A 16,855-nucleotide genomic window follows, 5' to 3' on the forward strand; every position below is an offset into this window, starting at 1 on the left:
CATCTAACCAGGGCTCTCAGTATGTCTGGTGTACTATGTGGTCCTCAGTTTGGCCAATTATCTTGGCTGTGTTCTTGTGTACTCTTATGTCGGGTCTGTTTCCCCAGGCTTGCAGCAACCTGGGGAAACAGGTTTGGGACTGCTGTTGTTCTGCTGATCAGACGTGTGTTTTGTTCGTAGCTCCATTCATTATCCCTCTTACCGGCTGCCATTCATTTCCGTTGTTCATTTTATCTATTTTTCTACACAGGGCCCGGCGCTAGAAGATTTTAGTCACCTTCCCCCTGAGCAAAGACGGAAAAAACTGCAGCAAAGAATTGATGAACTGAATCGAGAGCTTCAGAAGGAGATTGATCAGAAGTGAGTGACTGCGTGCCTTTATCGGCTCCTCCATTATACCTTCCTTCTCAAGGAACCACCGCTGTCTGAAGAGCATTTTTCAAGCTTGAGCTTATGTGCAAGTTCTGACTGTTTTGCTTAACATCTTGGTTTTTCAGATGCAAAACCCCACTAGCTATAGTACAAATTTAAAGTTTTCTATTCAATATTTAAAGAGGACGTTTGACGGGATATTTAATTTAATCGGAGTAGCTCTCCTAATTTGTGTTGCTCCACTGATTCTGCAACAGGTTTTCTTTTTCTTCTGTGCCCCTCCATTCAAAGTTATGCCCCTCGGTAATAAAGGTACAAATGTCCCCTTCAACCAACTGGGTATATTCTTCAGAAAAAAGCAAACACCCACAGAGCAGTTATTTGATATACTCCAAGTTAGTTGAAAGGCAAATTTGCACCTATATTTCCTGGAGGGAGGGGGCATATCTTAGAAATGGAGGGGCACAGAAGAAAAAGAAAAACTATTCCAGAATCGGCACCAACTGGAGGAGATAATCAGTTTGAATTTTATAGAAATCCAATGAAAGATCCTTCTCCCATTTTAACCCCTTCCCCACTTTGGGTTTTTTCGTTTGTGCGTTTTTTTGCTCCCCTTCTTCCCAGAGCCATAACTTTTCCATCAGTATGGACATATGAAGGCTTGTTTTTTGCAGGACGAGTTGTACTTTTCAAGGACAACATTGGTTTTACCATATAGTGTACTGGAAAATGGACAGAAAAAGAATTCCAAGTGTGGCGAAATTACAAAAAAAAGAGTGCAATTCCATACACAAAAAAATTCACAAAACTCTAGAACTGACCTGCCATTATAATTTTTCAGGTCATTACAAGTTTATAGATGCCAAACATGTATAGGATCTTGATTAAATCATGAAAAAAATCCAAAGTTTAAAAAAAAAAAAAAAAAGTTGCCATTTTCCGAGACCCGTAGCGTCTCCATTTAACATGATCTGGGGCTGGATGAGGGCTTATTTTTTGCGCGCCGAGCTGATGTTTTTAATGATAACATTTTGGTGTAGATATGATCTTTTGATCTCCGGTTATTGCATTTTAATGCAATGTTGTGACCATAAAACGTAATTCTGAGATTTTGAATTGTGCAGGAGACAGCGCTACAGTAAGCGCTGTCCCCCCAGCGTGTGCTGAAGCCGCCATTCATTTCTTCTCTCCAGCAGCGTTCGCTGGAGAGAAGATATGAAAAATCTTTTTTTTTTTGGGGGGTGTTTTTTAAAAAAAAGATCCCTGTCCCCAACCCCCTCCCACCCCCTGTGAGCCCCCCTGCTGTTAATAAAATACTTACCCGGCTCCCTCGCTGCTTCCTCTCCTCGCTGCAGCTTCTCCTGTATGGGCGGTCACGTGGTGCCGCCGATTACAGTGATGAATATGCGGCTCCACCTCCCATAGGGGTGGATAATACATAGCCTCCCTCCTTATGAAGATACATAAGACCTTTATCTGCACAAAATTTAGATCTTTTAACACTGTGATAAGTGCACTTTAATTAAGGATTTCTATAGGAAATTACATATATACTTTTTCTTCCATAGAGAGGCCCTGAATAAAATGAAAGACGTCTATGAGAAGAGTCCACAAATGGGAGATCCCAGCAGCTTGCAACCAAAAATAGCAGAAACGATGAGTAACATTGAGAAGCTTCGTATGGAAATACATAAAAATGAGGTCAGTGGAATAATAACTAATACATGAAAGTAGAATATGTGAAAAAGGAGCAATCAGCTCACCTGTCCAGGTGAACGGCAAAATACTGCAGTGATACCAACAGTCCAAACAATGACCGGCACTCGCACCTTCATAAAAGAATGACTTTATTTGATCCAATATTATAAAAGGCACAAAAAATGGTTGAACACAACAGCACAAAAATGTCAAAAGGCAGAAAAGAAACATCCACTGCGCTCCCAAGCAACATGTTTCAGACCTGCATGGTCCTTTGTCAAACCTTTGGCCATGCAGGTCTGAAACATGCTGCTTGGGAGCCCAGCAGATATTTATTTTCTGCATTTTTGATGTTCAACCGTTTTTTGTGCCTTTTATGTTACTGGATCAATAAAGCAATTCTTTTAAGAAGATGTGAGAGCCGGCTTTCATTTTGGACTGTTGATAAAAGCAGAATCGTCAAAGTAAAGAGGTTTATAGCTTCTTCATGATGTACATTTGTGGTGATGACAGGTTATAGGACTTGCAGAGACTCTTATAAAATATGGCGCAAGCTCAGGAGTAGTGACCGTCGTATTGGGCATTGATACGTTGAGCTATCTCTGATCCCTTCCATTTTGCCCCTCAGATGCCGAAGACCATATTGAACACGTGGTTTTATAGCAAGGGGGGGCTTTCCTCTATAAATTATTGAGAACCCCTGCAGTGTGACTGTGCAGTGCCAAGCGGCTTCTGTGGCAGCAGGTGTCCTAACAAGGACCCCTAGACTGCCATGTTGGAGGGCTTTTAGAATGTCCCTGCCAGTACAATATTGCAGTGCGTTATTGAAGTTATTAAGAGTAAGTACAAAGGGGGTAAAATAAAAAAAAAAATTAAAAAATGAAAGGGTAAATAACTAAAGTGTTGGTACACATCTACAAGTATGTTAGGGAATTGGTACTGCTCCTATATGTTTAAATGATTGGAATTAGAGCTGTTGTTAGTAGAAATTGATATTTGCGAAGATATATCTATAAAACCTCATTAACCAACCCACAAATTTATTAAACCAGCTAAATATACAGATCCCTATAATAAATTTTATTGTGTGGCATTATGTCATTGATTAAAAATAATATTTTTTTTTCCCCGTTTTCAGGGCTGGCTATCAGAAGTGGAAGGCAAAGTGGCACAGAGAAGTGAAAGAAGGCACAGCGCCGAGGCCAATCACCTGGTGGCACAAGGAAGGGAGAGGTCATTATCGGGTTTGGGCATTCTTCTCACATCATGAGCAGCAGATTATGATATGCTTGTGTTTGCTGTTTGTTTTTTTCGGGCTAATACAGCCTTCCCCTGTCCTGTGAATTAAACCAAAACCCAGGTTTCAAGTGGCAGTGCCGCAGTCCCCTGAGCAGCCGGAGAGATCTGAGTCCCAAAATAACAAAGTGATGCCTTATTCGATGTGCCATCCATTTAAGAAATGGGGACAACCTTTTTAACACTTTTCGAAGCAAGGACTACTGGAAATAAGTGCTTAGAAATTATGGGATTTTCAGTGTGGAATAAACTGTAATAGATGAGTAAATATCTGGAAATTACCTCTCGTACCACAAGATATTGTATTTTGGAATCTTTACTGGATAAAGATTCATTGGGGTTTTTGTGAAGATCTAAAGGATGCGGACATCATAAATAGCAGCAGCATGGATTCCCCTATTGTGCCAGGAAACCTACGGTAAAGAAGTCTCAGCAAAGGTTTTATGGAAGTGTATTAAAATGCTTTCTGACCGCCATCTTTCCCGATTTGCGGTGCTGCTCTGGTCCTCTTCTGGATCCCATGACCGCCCTGCAGCTTTGCCGGCTCACACTCCATTTACTGTATGGAGCAATAGCGGTTTTCCCAGTGTAAGTCTGAGACTCAGAACAAGGCTCCATAGACTTACATGGAATATGCAGACTAGCTGGCAAATCGATTTCAGGTTATGCGGGCCAGAAGAGGACTGGCGCTGCGCTGTAAACTGGAGAAGACGGCGATCATGAGAATTTTAATACTTACACTATATTACATACAATATTAGGATGGATTACGGAATAAACATTCTTGTAAGAGTTCTTTTAAAGGACCTCTGGTGTTTTTAAGCTTTTATGTCATCCAGATGTCAAAACTAATAATTTTTCATGTCTTGTGTCAGTCCGGAAGGAAGTTACACAGAAGATGCGACTCAAGAAGGTAGAATCCAACCTCAGCCTGTAGTTCATACAGAATTTGATGACGAGTTTGACGATGACGACCCCCTCCCAGCCATTGGGCACTGTAAGGCGATCTATCCTTTTGATGGTATGTATCTTGTATCTGGCTAGCTGTGTCAAACAGTTCTTGGAGTAGGGGTGAGACATGGCAAATATGCACTGAAAATGCGGTTATGATGGTGAACGTTATCCAGGGATCTGCACATTCCTTGCTGAGTGCTGCACAGGTAGCGAGGTTCTTCTGCCGAGAAATTCCTGTATTAAGAGTCAGTGATGTCTGCTCCACTACTGCACACAACGTCTACAAGTAGTGATCATCCGTGCAGAATCCTAAAATAACGCTGCGGCATTCAAATTTAGCTCTTTGTTAAATCAGCCTTTGTAGAATTTTTTTTTTTTATTAAGATAGAAAATAAACCATTTTTTCACTCCTGTTGTGTGAAAGCCAATTCTACAGTCATGGACAAAAATTTTGACAATGAGACAAATATAAATATAAAGTCTATTGCTTCATTTTTTTCTAATGGCAATTTGCATATACTCCTGAATGTCAGTGATCAGCTCAACAGCAATTACTGTACTTGCAAAGTCAATATTTGCCCAGAAAATGAACTTTAACCCCCAAAACACATTTCAACATCATTGCAGTCCTGCCTTAAAAGGAGCAGCTAACATCGTTTTAGTGATTGATCCATTAACACAGGTGTGGGTGTTGATGAGGACAGGGCTGGCGATCAATCAGTCATGATTAAGTAAGAATGACATCACTGGACACTTTAAAAGGAGGCTGGTGCTTGGTATCATTGTTTCTCTTCAGTTAACCATGGTTATCTCTAAAGAAACACGTGCAGCCATCATTGCACTGCACAAAAATGGCCTAACAGGGAAGAGTATCGCAGCTACAAAGATTGCACCTCAGTCAACAATCTATTGCATCATCAAGAACTTCAAGGAGAGAGCTTCCATTGTTGACAAAAAGGCTCCAGGGCGCCCAAGAAAGACCAGCAAGCGCCAGGGCCGTATCTTAAAACTGTTTCAGCTGCGGGATCGGACTACCAGCAGTGCCGAGCTTGCTCAGGAATGGCAGCAGGCTGGTGTGAGTGCTTCTGCACGCACTGTGAGGCGGAGACTCTTTGAGCAAGGCCTGGTTTCAAGGAGGGCAGCAAAGAAGCCACTTCTCTCCAGAAAAAACATCAGGGACCGACTGATATTGTGCAAAAGGTACAGGGAGTGGACTGCTGAGGACTGGGGCAGAGTCATTTTCTCTGATGAATCCCCTTTTCGATTGTTTGGGACATCTGGAAAACCGCTTATTCGGAGAAGAAGAGGTGAGCGCTACCACCAGTCTTGACTCATACCAACTGTAAAGCATCCTGAAACCATTCATGTGTGGGGTTGCTTCTCAGCCAAGGGAATCGGCTCACTCAGTCTTGCCTAAAAACACAGCCATGAATAAAGAATGGTACCAGAATGTCCTCCAAGAGCAACTTCTCCCAACTGTCCAAGAGCAGTTTGGCGCCCAACAATGCCTTTTCCAGCATGATGGAGCACCTTGCCATAAAGCAAAGGTGATAACTAAATCGCTCATGGAACAAAACATAAATATTTTGGGTCCATGGCCTGGAAACTCCCCAGATCTTAATCCCATTGAGAACTTGTGGTCAATCATCAAGACTGGTGGACAAACAAAAACCAACAAATCCAGGGAAAATGCAAGCATTGATTATGCAAGAATGGACTGCTATCAGTCAGGATTTGGTCCAGAAGTTGATTGAGAGCATGCCAGGGAGAATTGCAGAGGTCTTGAAGAAGGGTCAACACTGCAAATATTGACTTGCTGCATTAACTCATTCTAACTGTCAATATAACCTATTGGTACTCATAATATGATTGCAATTATATTTCTGTATGTGATATAAACATCAGACAAACACTAATAAAAACCAGAGGGCAGCAGATCATGTGAAAATATAATTTTGGTGTCATTCTCAAAAATTTTGGCCATTACTGTACTCTCTGAAACCTTCCCATACTCCTCAAAGTTGTCTTGACCTGCCATCTTCAGCAGGACTGATTGACCATCTAATGTGCATGATAGCCTTCAGCTCTCTCCCAAGAGATGATGTTGATGGAGAGCAGGATGGGGCATGTCAAGTTTCAACCCTCGTTCCTTTTGTTCTTTCGGATGATAATCCACTGCCAAAGTCTCTCTCCCCTTTCCCCATACAGAACACGTGTGGGAGGGAAGGCTGGGGAATAGCCATCTGAACACATAGAGATGTAATAAAAATGATTATACTCAACAAGTGGTTTCTCCAAATTCACCACAATACTACTTTTTACTGACTACTGCAGTCTCACTATTATTCAATCCCTTCATGATAAGCATCTTTAGTACTCAGTTGAGCCTCTCTGGCTGTTATGACCTGCTGTAAACGTTGCATAGCCAGATATTGGCTTATAGCAATGTACCTGAGGAGTCTTAGCCCATTCCTCCATGGCATTGGCATTATTCTTGGCTTTGCGTGATGCAACTGCCATCTTCAAATTCCACCAAATATTTTTTTGTTCAACTGTTTCTGCCTCTCCAGAATCTTCCAGAAAAACTTCTGAAATAAAGACCTGGTGGACATTGAGATTTGCTAGTAATATTTGTTCTGTTGGAAGGTCGAGTGATGCCAAAGCTTCAGCTTCCCCGCACATCATGACTTTTTCCTCTTAGGATTTTCTGATACTTTGATTGAATCCATCTTGCCCAAATCACTGTATTGGTTTCCAGTGCCAGAGAAAGCAAGCAACCTTAGAGCATCACCACCATTGTTCACTGTAGGCATCGCTTAGCCATCGCTAGGCTTTACTGTAGGCATCGTTGAGATTCTGCTGTGCTTCACTGTGGGCAGGATGATCTCTGCATGGTATACTACATTCTTCCTCCAATGGTCCATAAGCCTAAATGATACATTTTGTTTTGTTGCTTCACAGAACAGAATCCCCAAACTTATGTGGCTTATTTATTTTTGGTTTTGAACATATTGGAGCCAACTTTTCTTTTGCTTTGGGTCTGTAGAGGTTTATGGCTTAGAGTTCTCGGACGTTTGGGATTCGCCTTACTGTATAAACTGAAACCTCAGTAACTGCTGCTGCTTAAAGAAAAAAAACTTGCTGCAGGTCTTTTGCAGCCATTTGAGGATTTTTGACCCACATGCCTCTATAGGAGTTTTCTGATGGCTTCCTCTTCCTGCCACATCCAGGTCGTTTTGCCAGTGTTCCTTTTACGTTTTGAACTTGTGAACTTTGCAACGCTAGCAATCTTCAATGACTTTGTATTTTTTCATACCTGTGTTTGTACAAGACGGTGATCTGTTCTCTTAATTTTTTTGAACCGCTCTCTTGACTTGGCCATATTTCTGAGATGCCATCAAACATCAGTCAACAAACCCCTAGCTAGTCCAGGTATTTGATGTGTTTTATCTAAAGCACACCTGTTGCTACTAGGGAAGTCTTGAATGGGAACCTGATATGTCCAAAAATGCTGTCTAGTTGCAAGTATACAGTTAGGTCCATATATATTTGGACAGACACAAAATTTTTCTAATTTTGGTTATAGACATTACCACAATGAATTTTAAACAAAACAATTCAGATGCAGTTGAAGTTCAGACTTTCAGCTTTCATTTGAAGGTATCAACATTAAAATTGGATGAAGGGTTTAGGAGTTTCAGCTCCTTAACATGTGCCACCCTGTTTTTAAAGGGACCAAAAGTACGTTAATTGGACAGATTCAATAATTTTAAATAAAATGTTCATTTTTAGTACTTGGTTGAAAACCCTTTGTGGGCAATGACTGCCTGAAGTCTTGGACTCATGGACATCACCAGACGCTGTGTTTCCTCCTTTTTGATGCTCTGCCAGGCCTTCACTGCGGTGGTTTTCAGTGGCTGTTTGTTTGTGGGCTGTTCTGTCTGAAGTTTAGTCTTTAACAAGTGAAATGCATGCTCAATTGGGTTGAGATCAGGTGACTGACTTGGCCATTCAAGACTATTCCACTTCTTTGCTTTAATAAACTCCTGGGTTGCTTTGGCTTTATGTTTTGGGTCATTGTCCATCTGTAGTATGAAACGACGACCAATCAGTTTTGCTGCATTTGGCCGGGTCTGAGCCCACAGTATGGCGGCTCTGAATACCTCAGAACTCATTCGGCTGCTTCTGTCCTGTGTCACATCATCAATAAACACTAGTGACCCAGTGCCACTGGCAGCCATGCATGCCCAAGCCATCACACTGCCTCCGCCGTGTTTTACAGATGATGTGGTATGCTTTGGATTATGAGCTGTACCACACCTTCGCCATACTTTTCTCTTTCCATCATTCTGGTAGAGGTTGATCTTGGTTTCATCTGTACAAAGAATATTCTTCCAGAACTGTGCGGCTTTTTTAGATGTTTTTTAGCAAAGTCCAGTCTAGTCTTTTTATTCTTGATGCTTATGAGTGGCTTGCACCGTGCAGTGAACCCTCTGTAGTTACTTTCATGCAGTCTTCTCTTTATGGTAGATTTGGATATTGATACGCCGACCTCCTGGAGAGTGTTGGTCACTTGGTTGGCTGTTGTGAAGGGGTTTCTCTTCACCATGGAGATTATTCTGCAATCATCCACCACTGTTGTCTTCCATGGGCGCCCAGGTCTTTTTGCATTGATGAGTTCACCAGTGCTTTCTTTCTTTCTCAGGATGTACCAAACTGTAGATTTTGCCACTCCTAATATTGTAGCAATTTCTCGGATGGGTTTTTTCTGTTTTCGCAGCTTAAGGATGACTTGTTTCACCTGCATGGAGAGCTCCTTTGGCCGCATGTTTACTTCACAGCAAAACCTTCCAAATGCAAGCACCACACCTCAAATCAATGCCAGGCCTTTTATCTGCTGAATTGAGAATGATATAACGAAGGGATTGCCCACACCTGTCCATGAAATAGCCTTGGAGTCAATTGTCCAATTACTTTTGGTCCCTTTAAAAACAGGGTGGCACATGTTAAGGAGCTGAAAACTCCTAAACCCTTCATCCAATTTTAATGTGGATACCCTCAAATGGAAGCTGAAAGTCTGAACTTAAGTTTTTCTCTATCCAAATATATATGGACCTAACTGTAGCTGACTTGAATTGTGACTACACAAAGAAAATGAAGGTTTAATTGTGGTGTAGTCTCCGTGTAGCTACTGTTTTTGACCCACTGGGGCTGTGCAGGAGAGTGATTGTCTCCGCTTCCGGAAGCGTGGCTGTAATCACGCCCCGACACTTTGAGTGACAGCTTGCTCTGCGTACAAACACTCTACCAGAAGACTGTCACTTAAAGTGTGGGATTACTACGGTGCTACCAGTATTCTTAGCTGTGACATAATTACTCCCCTGAGTACAGAAATTACTCTAGGATTAAGGGTATGTGCACACGTATTTGTGGGGGCTTCGGATTTTTCCGCAGCGGATTTCATAAATCCACAGGTAAAGGCACTGCGTTTTACCGGCAGATTTACCGCAGAATTACTGCAGTTTTTGTGCGGATTCCACTGTGTTTTTACACCTGCGGATTCCTATTATGGAGCAGGTGTAAACCGCTGTGGAATCCGCACAAAGAATTGACATGCTGAGGAATGTAACCCGCAGCGTTTCGCCGCGTTTTTTTCTGCAGCATGTGCACTGCAGATTGCGTTTACATTGTACTGTAAACGCATGGAAAGCTGCTGCGGAACCGCAGCTGCAGATCCACTGCGGATCCGCAGCAAAATCCACAACGTGTGCAGCTACTTTCACACTAGCGTCGGAATCTCCCCGTCGCAATGCGTCGGGCAGAGATTCCGACGCTAGCGTTTGACGCACTGCACAACGGGTGCAGCGGATGCATTTCTCCGGCGCATCCGCTGCCCCATTGTGAGGTGCGGGGAGGTGGGGACAGAGTTCCGGCCGCGCATGCGCGGTCAGAAAAAGCGGTCCGTCAGGAGCAAAAAACGTTACATTTAACGTTTTTTGCTCCCGGCGGTCCGCCACAACACGGCACGACATGTGGCAAAGCGTCGCAATGCGTCGCCAATGTTAATCTATGGGGCAAAAACGCATCCTGCAAACAACTTTGCAGGATGCGTTTTTTGCCATAAACGATGCATTGCGACGTCTGCCAAAAAACGCCAGTGTAGCTGCACTTTTTCAGGGTTGCAGGACTATTTCCCTGCAGATTAACCCTTTACCTGTCTGTAAATGGCATGTCTAGTGATGTCAGGTTCCCTATAATTAGTTTGCTTCGGACTGATTTCCAAACATGCTTTTCAGAAATATTTCTGAGGCTGCAATATCTGTAATAGTGGATTTTTTTTGCTGAATTTGGAGAAACATCTTGTATTGAAGTGATTAAAGTATTCTTGTTTCTTTGGTTTGCTACAAACAGCCAACGTTTTGGAAATGTTTCTAATAAACCTAATTTACAATGTTGGGTGGAACAATGTTGACCTCGGGGCCCTTTTTGGAACACTACGTCCATTTCCCTCTAGAGGGCACTCTGGCGTAAGGTTTCCCGATAGTAACACGGATAATTTTGGATTCTTGTCTGTGTTTTTTGTTTCTCTTTGTATTGTATTTATACCTTTTTTGTTCTCCTTTCATAGGAAGGCATTAGCGGGTATTCTTTCCCTTATAAATCCTCTTTTACGTCTCTCAATTAGGTAATAATGAAGGCACCTTGGCTATGAAAGAAGGAGAAGTAATGTACATTATCGAGGAAGATAAAGGTGATGGCTGGACAAGAGCAAGACGGCAGAACGGAGAGGAAGGCTACGTGCCCACGTCATACATAGAAATTACTCTAGAGAAAAACAGTAAAGGTGCAGTAACCTATATCTAAACTACACCAGTACACCAGAGATTGGTCAAAGCAAGATGGACGGAAGGTCTTGCAGAACGGGAGATAAACTTGAATGGGATAATTTTGGTGCCTGGCGGATATTGGGCACAGTGGGAAATGTTGAGGTTTTACTGACATAAGTCACACCCGGAGAGAGGAGTCCGTTCCCTTTGCGTTACGCCCCAATGTGCGTTACATGTGTACATTGAATACTGTTTTACAGGATGTTTTCTACGTCTTATATCTTTTTGGGTTAAGCTATGAAAAGTCAGAAAGTATTATATTTTATTATCCCCAAACCAGCTTTTAATACGCAGTCCTTTTATGTGAAATCCTCTTCAGATGCCTTTTATCATGTTTATATCCTCTCTAGATGTATATTTATATACCGTATGTATGGGACGGGTGAATGTCCTACTTTACCTGCTCTCCTATTTTTACATTTATTTTCATAAAAAAGGACAAAATACTGAGCCAAATTATCAAGAATTTTTATAAATATTATCCACAGGGCCGTCGAGGTGGGCGCCATGTGTTTAGTAATTAGTAGTATATGACCAAATTACCTGTTAATAATGCTGCAGATCTGTGGGTTAATGGCGCTCCTTTGTCCCCACGTCCTCCAGCTGCCATTGTTATGGTGCAGGCCTTATTCTGGGGTGGGGTCGTTGCCTTATACTTTGACTTGTGATAATCTGGAAGTTCACTATACCATGAGTACTTGGACTTTTTTTTTTGCAGCATATTTGCTTTATTTCTTTTGCCCTCAGCCAAAATGTTCTGAATAATAAAAACCTATTTGACCACGATACAATAAATCCAATTTCTTATGGAAATTTTTGGATGCCGTGTCTGGTTTTGCTTTTTAATTTTGATGCTTGGCTCCTTGGTGTGGTAAGAGATAATTAAGCGATGGTTAATGCACAGACGTGAGTAGCATGTTGTGAGTTTGGTATCTCCGGCAGATGCACGATTTGGTAATTAATTTGCATGCTGAAATTTGGTAGAAAAGATATTAGAATATCAACGTTAGACGGCACAATTTTGCTTTGACACGTTTCACAATCTCTGCTGTCATGGCAAAAATTCCTTAGTGATCAATGTACTGCTTAAAGGGACACTGTCACCTGAATTTGGAGGGAACAATCTTCAGCCATGGAGGCGGGGTTTTGGGGTTTTTGATTCACCCTTTCCTTACCCGCTGGCTGCATGCTGGCTGCAAAATTGGATTGAAGTTCATTCTCTGTCCTCCGTAGTACACGCCTGCACATGGCAATCTTGCCTTGAGCAGGCGTGTACTATGGAGGACAGAGAATGAACTTCAATCCAATATTGCAGCCAGCATGCAGCCAGCGGGTAAGGAAAGGGTGAATCAAACACCCGAAAACCCCGCCTCCATGGCTGAAAATTGTTCCCTCCAAATTCAGGTGACAGTGTCCCTTTAACGGAGTGATGGTGCGATCATATTAATGTCGAAAAAGTGTACCTATCATTTAGGTTTTAGAATTTTTTTTTATTTTTTATCTGACACTACTAAAATGATTTGCGGACTAATTTCTTTGTTGTCTTATAAGGGTTGAATAAACAAGCCATCATCTCTACGCAGGATAGGTGATAGCTTACGGATTGTTGAGGGTCTGACTGCTGCGACCTGCAGCGATTGCAGAACAGAGGATTTTTGGGGGGGTTTTGAGTAAGCAGAGTGCAGCATTCGACAGCCCCGTAGGGACTGAACAGAGTGGCGGTCTAACATTGCGCTGCATTCTAAGGGCGTATTCAGACGTCCGTATAAACCGGTCCTAGATTGGACCACCGTGTACGGGCCGGCCGCGGGTCTAATGACCTGAGCGTGACTGCTTCATATATTTCTATGAAGTTGTCATGATCGGTTCAGGAGACCCGGCCAGTTCGTGCATTGTGGTCCGATTTCGGACCATCTGACTGCGCCCTTACACAGACAAGTACCCCATTCTGACGATCCTTCAAGAGGTCATACCCCATCGATCAATAAGTGATCACTTATCCTGTGGCCTGGTTTTCACCATAGAACCCCTTTTAATATCTTTCTGATACAAAACACTAAATCCCCTGCTTTAGCAGTGTAAGCAAATTTATCATAGGGATTCCGTCAGTCACTAACTGGGTGGAGACTGTGGCTTATGGTTCTCTACGCCTCTTCAGTGACCCCCCATGGTGGCGGAAGGCAGACAGAATTTGATGTACTCGGAGGGAACCAGTGCAACTGCTTGTTCTCCAACCTCTGATCCTTCTGATGGTCTCCAAATATTAAGAGGAACTTTTCTACTGACACGTTCCTTTTTAACATTTGTCGCTGTGAAAAAACAAAAAAAAGGTCGATGGGGGATTTGAAGCTTTGTAATGGAAAAATAGAATTGAAACCCATAGAATTTACACTGTAAAATTAATGAGCACAGAATTTTGGACTTGTGCGGATAAAAACAAATAGGTACACTTATTAATATGTTGTATGGACATAACTGAAGGTTACAATTTAAGTGAAATGATTAATTTATCACATTAAATAAAGGGGTATTTTCATCTCATGAACTGATGAATTGTTGCTAGGACATGCCATCATGTTTGATTGGGGTTCCCCACCCAACCGACAATAAAGGGACTTTGGTGTGACACCATGTCCCGGTCTATCTTTTCCCTGCACAGCATTGCTCCACAGACCCCATTCACTTGAGCGGGCCTGAGTAAACCTGGTAACGTGGCCCCCTGCGCTTCTTCGTCTTCATTCTGTGATCTGACCCCTAATGACTAGGTGATATATCGCTTGGGTTTGCCATCACTTTATACGTAATGACACAAATACTAAACTCCGATATAGCGATATATAGAAGATATACATGGCATCCATACTTCAGTTATGGTTGATCTCATACGACATATTACTCTATAGTAATTCTCCGGTATTTGATTTATATTTCGATAAATATAAATGTCTGCGATCACCCTATTTAGTGCCTTCATAACTGTCCTCTTCTCTGTTTTTTCCTCTCGGACTGCAGGTTCCTGAAGAGGGTGTCTGTGAATCTGGGCGAGATGTGGAAGGCGTTTACATGCAGCTTCTTTTTAAAGGGAGGGTTTTTAGGCCGGGGGACACATGTGAGAGCAGCAACACGCATGTACGCATGATACATACATGTTATTCACTAACTTCCAGGCGCCCTGATTTTTTTTATTTATTTATTTTTTTTTTTTAAGACCGGTGCAGTTTCAGCTTGAAACGAGAAACGCGCCTCGCTGTCACAGTGCATCATTCCATCCTTTTATTTTACAAAATGACGTAAACTGGAAAACAAACTAGTGAATGCTGTATCCTGCTGCACCTTGATGGATCTTGTAGGAAAGTCCATCTACCCCGTGCTCGCCGACGCGCCGCAAGATCTGAGATTGTTTGAATGTTTGCACCTTCCTTCAAATAATCCAGCTTTCTCGATTGTTTTTCTAAATTGACCATTCCATTGTTTACCAGAGCCTTCCTGATCGCCTCGAGCGGTCCCATCATTCACGCAGCTCGGCAGATATTCACTAGAGTGTTTTTGCTTTCTCCTTGTATCACATGAGGCTTTTTGCCAGTGTCTGCCTGTGCCATCTACATTCTCGACCCTAACCCTTTAGATTTGCATGGAACATGTTTCTCACCTTCTTTTCTTCCATTCTGTACAGCCTGTTTGCCTTTCTGTCATAACCACTATTTTTTTTTTTCGTTTTGACTACCGATCACTAAATATTTCCAAGCCAACGCTCCATGTTTTTGTTTTTTTTTTGCTGCTACGACTGTCCATTCTTTCCAGTAACTTATTACATTCCAGTTTTTGTTTTTGGCATAAGTCACCTTCCACGTGTCTGTATTACTTGCACCTGCACCATTCCTGGGCAAGAGAACTTTCTGAAATCTGGTTAAAGTTTATGTTCCGTGATCCAGAAGATTATTCTGCGTGGGGCACAGAGCAACGGGCCAAAGACAGAAGATCTTCAATGTTCTGTAGACCAATCCTGACTACTTTCCATTCAGACGCTGCCTTAAACTGGAGTGCCTAGCAGGTCGTTGCCAACGTATCGCTACCAGATCAATAATCCATAGTTCTTAAATTGGCTTGGCTCAACGATTTATAATCCTGTCCTCAGGGAATGACCTTTTTAAGATCATACTTTACTCGTTACCCGGACCAATTCATAAATAAACTTTTGGTTCCTTGCGGCTAGTTGTAATGTGTCTGGTTTTTACGACTAGTTAGTTTTCTGAGGATAGGGCTTGAGAAGAGCCGTTTTTAGCATCCTCCCTTTTTCTCTTCTTTTGGTGATTGACGGTTTCACCCGATCCTTCATTCACTGGGGAAGATCTACTGTGCCACAGCTGCCGACGCAGCCATCGTAGTTGTTTGTTTTTTTCCTATGGTTGTGTATTCTGCATAGACCAAGCTGGAACCAAGACCATGTAACGCAATCATTGTATTTTTGTTGATTGTTTTTAGGACTGTAGTGTATTTTTGGGGGGGTTAGGAAGTTACCAGTCCATTTTATTGCAATATTAAAGCTATTGCCAGGCAATCTTTTTATTGTATGAACCTGATAAAAATGACAGTAATAATTATGTGCACTTTTCTTTTATAAACAGGTGTATTGCTGATCTGTTATATAATGTACATATAGGTGTCTGAGACCACTTTAATCACTAGTCTCTATCCAAATTTGTGAATTAATGTGTGTGTAAAGAACACTACCTGGCTTAATGTTTTATTGGATGTATTAAGAATAATGTATGATTTTTTTTTTTTTATGTAGTAGCCAGCAAAGCGTATTTTTAGCTTAAATACTGGCCCTCTGGCATTTTAAATAAACTGCTAAATTACTATTAAAAGTATGTATTGTGTAAGGTTCTTCCCACACCACAGCTTAACGCCTCATTTACAATGCACATGCCATATAATGATGTGTATTTATTTTTTTCCTTTCTTTGGGAAAGACAGATTGATTTGGTCCTTTTGGGCACTATACTCTTGGTGTTTAAATGAGTTTTCACCTGCGTCCAACACACAAATCCCATTTACATGCTAGATCAGGCCTGCACAACATACGGCCCACGGGGCGCATGCGGCCCACTGAAGTATGTTGTGCGGCCTGCGGAGTTGCCCAGGAGACGCCGCTCCCTCCTTCCTAAATTCAGATGCATTTGCCTCTGTCCCGGGCGTGATGATGTCGGCACACTGCTGACGTTATCACACTGCTGCTAGCGCCGGGTTGCAGAGGACGCGGCGGGCATTGGTAAGTGCTCCAGGAGCCAAAGACGAAATGTTTGTTTTGTGCTTGGTGTCACTTTCCAGGGGCCATTATGGCCCAATGGGGGGCACTATTTAGGCCATTATGGGGGATATTATGAGGCAATGGAGTGCACTATGGGGCCATTATGGAATAATGGGGAATATTATGGGGCATTTAGAGAGGTTGTGAATGGGGTCATTAATGCAGAGAGGCAGTATGGAGGAGAGATTATGGAACGGTGCAATTTAGAGGGACATTATGGAGAAGGGTAATATGGGGGTATACTATGGAGAAAGGCAGTGTGTGTATGGGGGTATTTTGTGCATGAAGCACAGCAAAGGGGCAATTATTTAGTGGCACAGAAAGGGAGATATTTATA

At 42.3% G+C, this 16,855-nt stretch overlaps 1 protein-coding gene across 2 annotated transcripts in view; it reads left to right on the forward strand.

Moving 5' to 3' along the window:
• The window catches only part of FNBP1L (formin binding protein 1 like), a 155,582-nt gene extending 139,504 nt beyond the window's left edge, over positions 1 to 16,078 (forward strand). Inside the window, exons 10-15 of one of the 2 annotated variants that reach the window (XM_069737622.1) lie at positions 251 to 360; positions 1,941 to 2,073; positions 3,209 to 3,303; positions 4,242 to 4,387; positions 11,006 to 11,164; positions 14,220 to 16,078. In XM_069737622.1, coding sequence (XP_069593723.1) covers positions 251 to 360; positions 1,941 to 2,073; positions 3,209 to 3,303; positions 4,242 to 4,387; positions 11,006 to 11,164; positions 14,220 to 14,227 — 651 coding nt within the window. In that variant the 3' untranslated portion in view covers positions 14,228 to 16,078. Of the gene's footprint in view, positions 1 to 250; positions 361 to 1,940; positions 2,074 to 3,208; positions 3,304 to 4,241; positions 4,388 to 11,005; positions 12,029 to 14,219 lie in introns of those variants that run through there. The other variant, XM_069737621.1, reaches the window with a different exon arrangement.
• Positions 16,079 to 16,855: the final 777 nt, after the last annotated feature.

The sequence above is a fragment of the Ranitomeya imitator genome, chromosome 8 (genome assembly GCF_032444005.1).
Source record: "Ranitomeya imitator isolate aRanImi1 chromosome 8, aRanImi1.pri, whole genome shotgun sequence".
NCBI classification, from domain to species: Eukaryota; Metazoa; Chordata; class Amphibia; order Anura; family Dendrobatidae; genus Ranitomeya; species Ranitomeya imitator.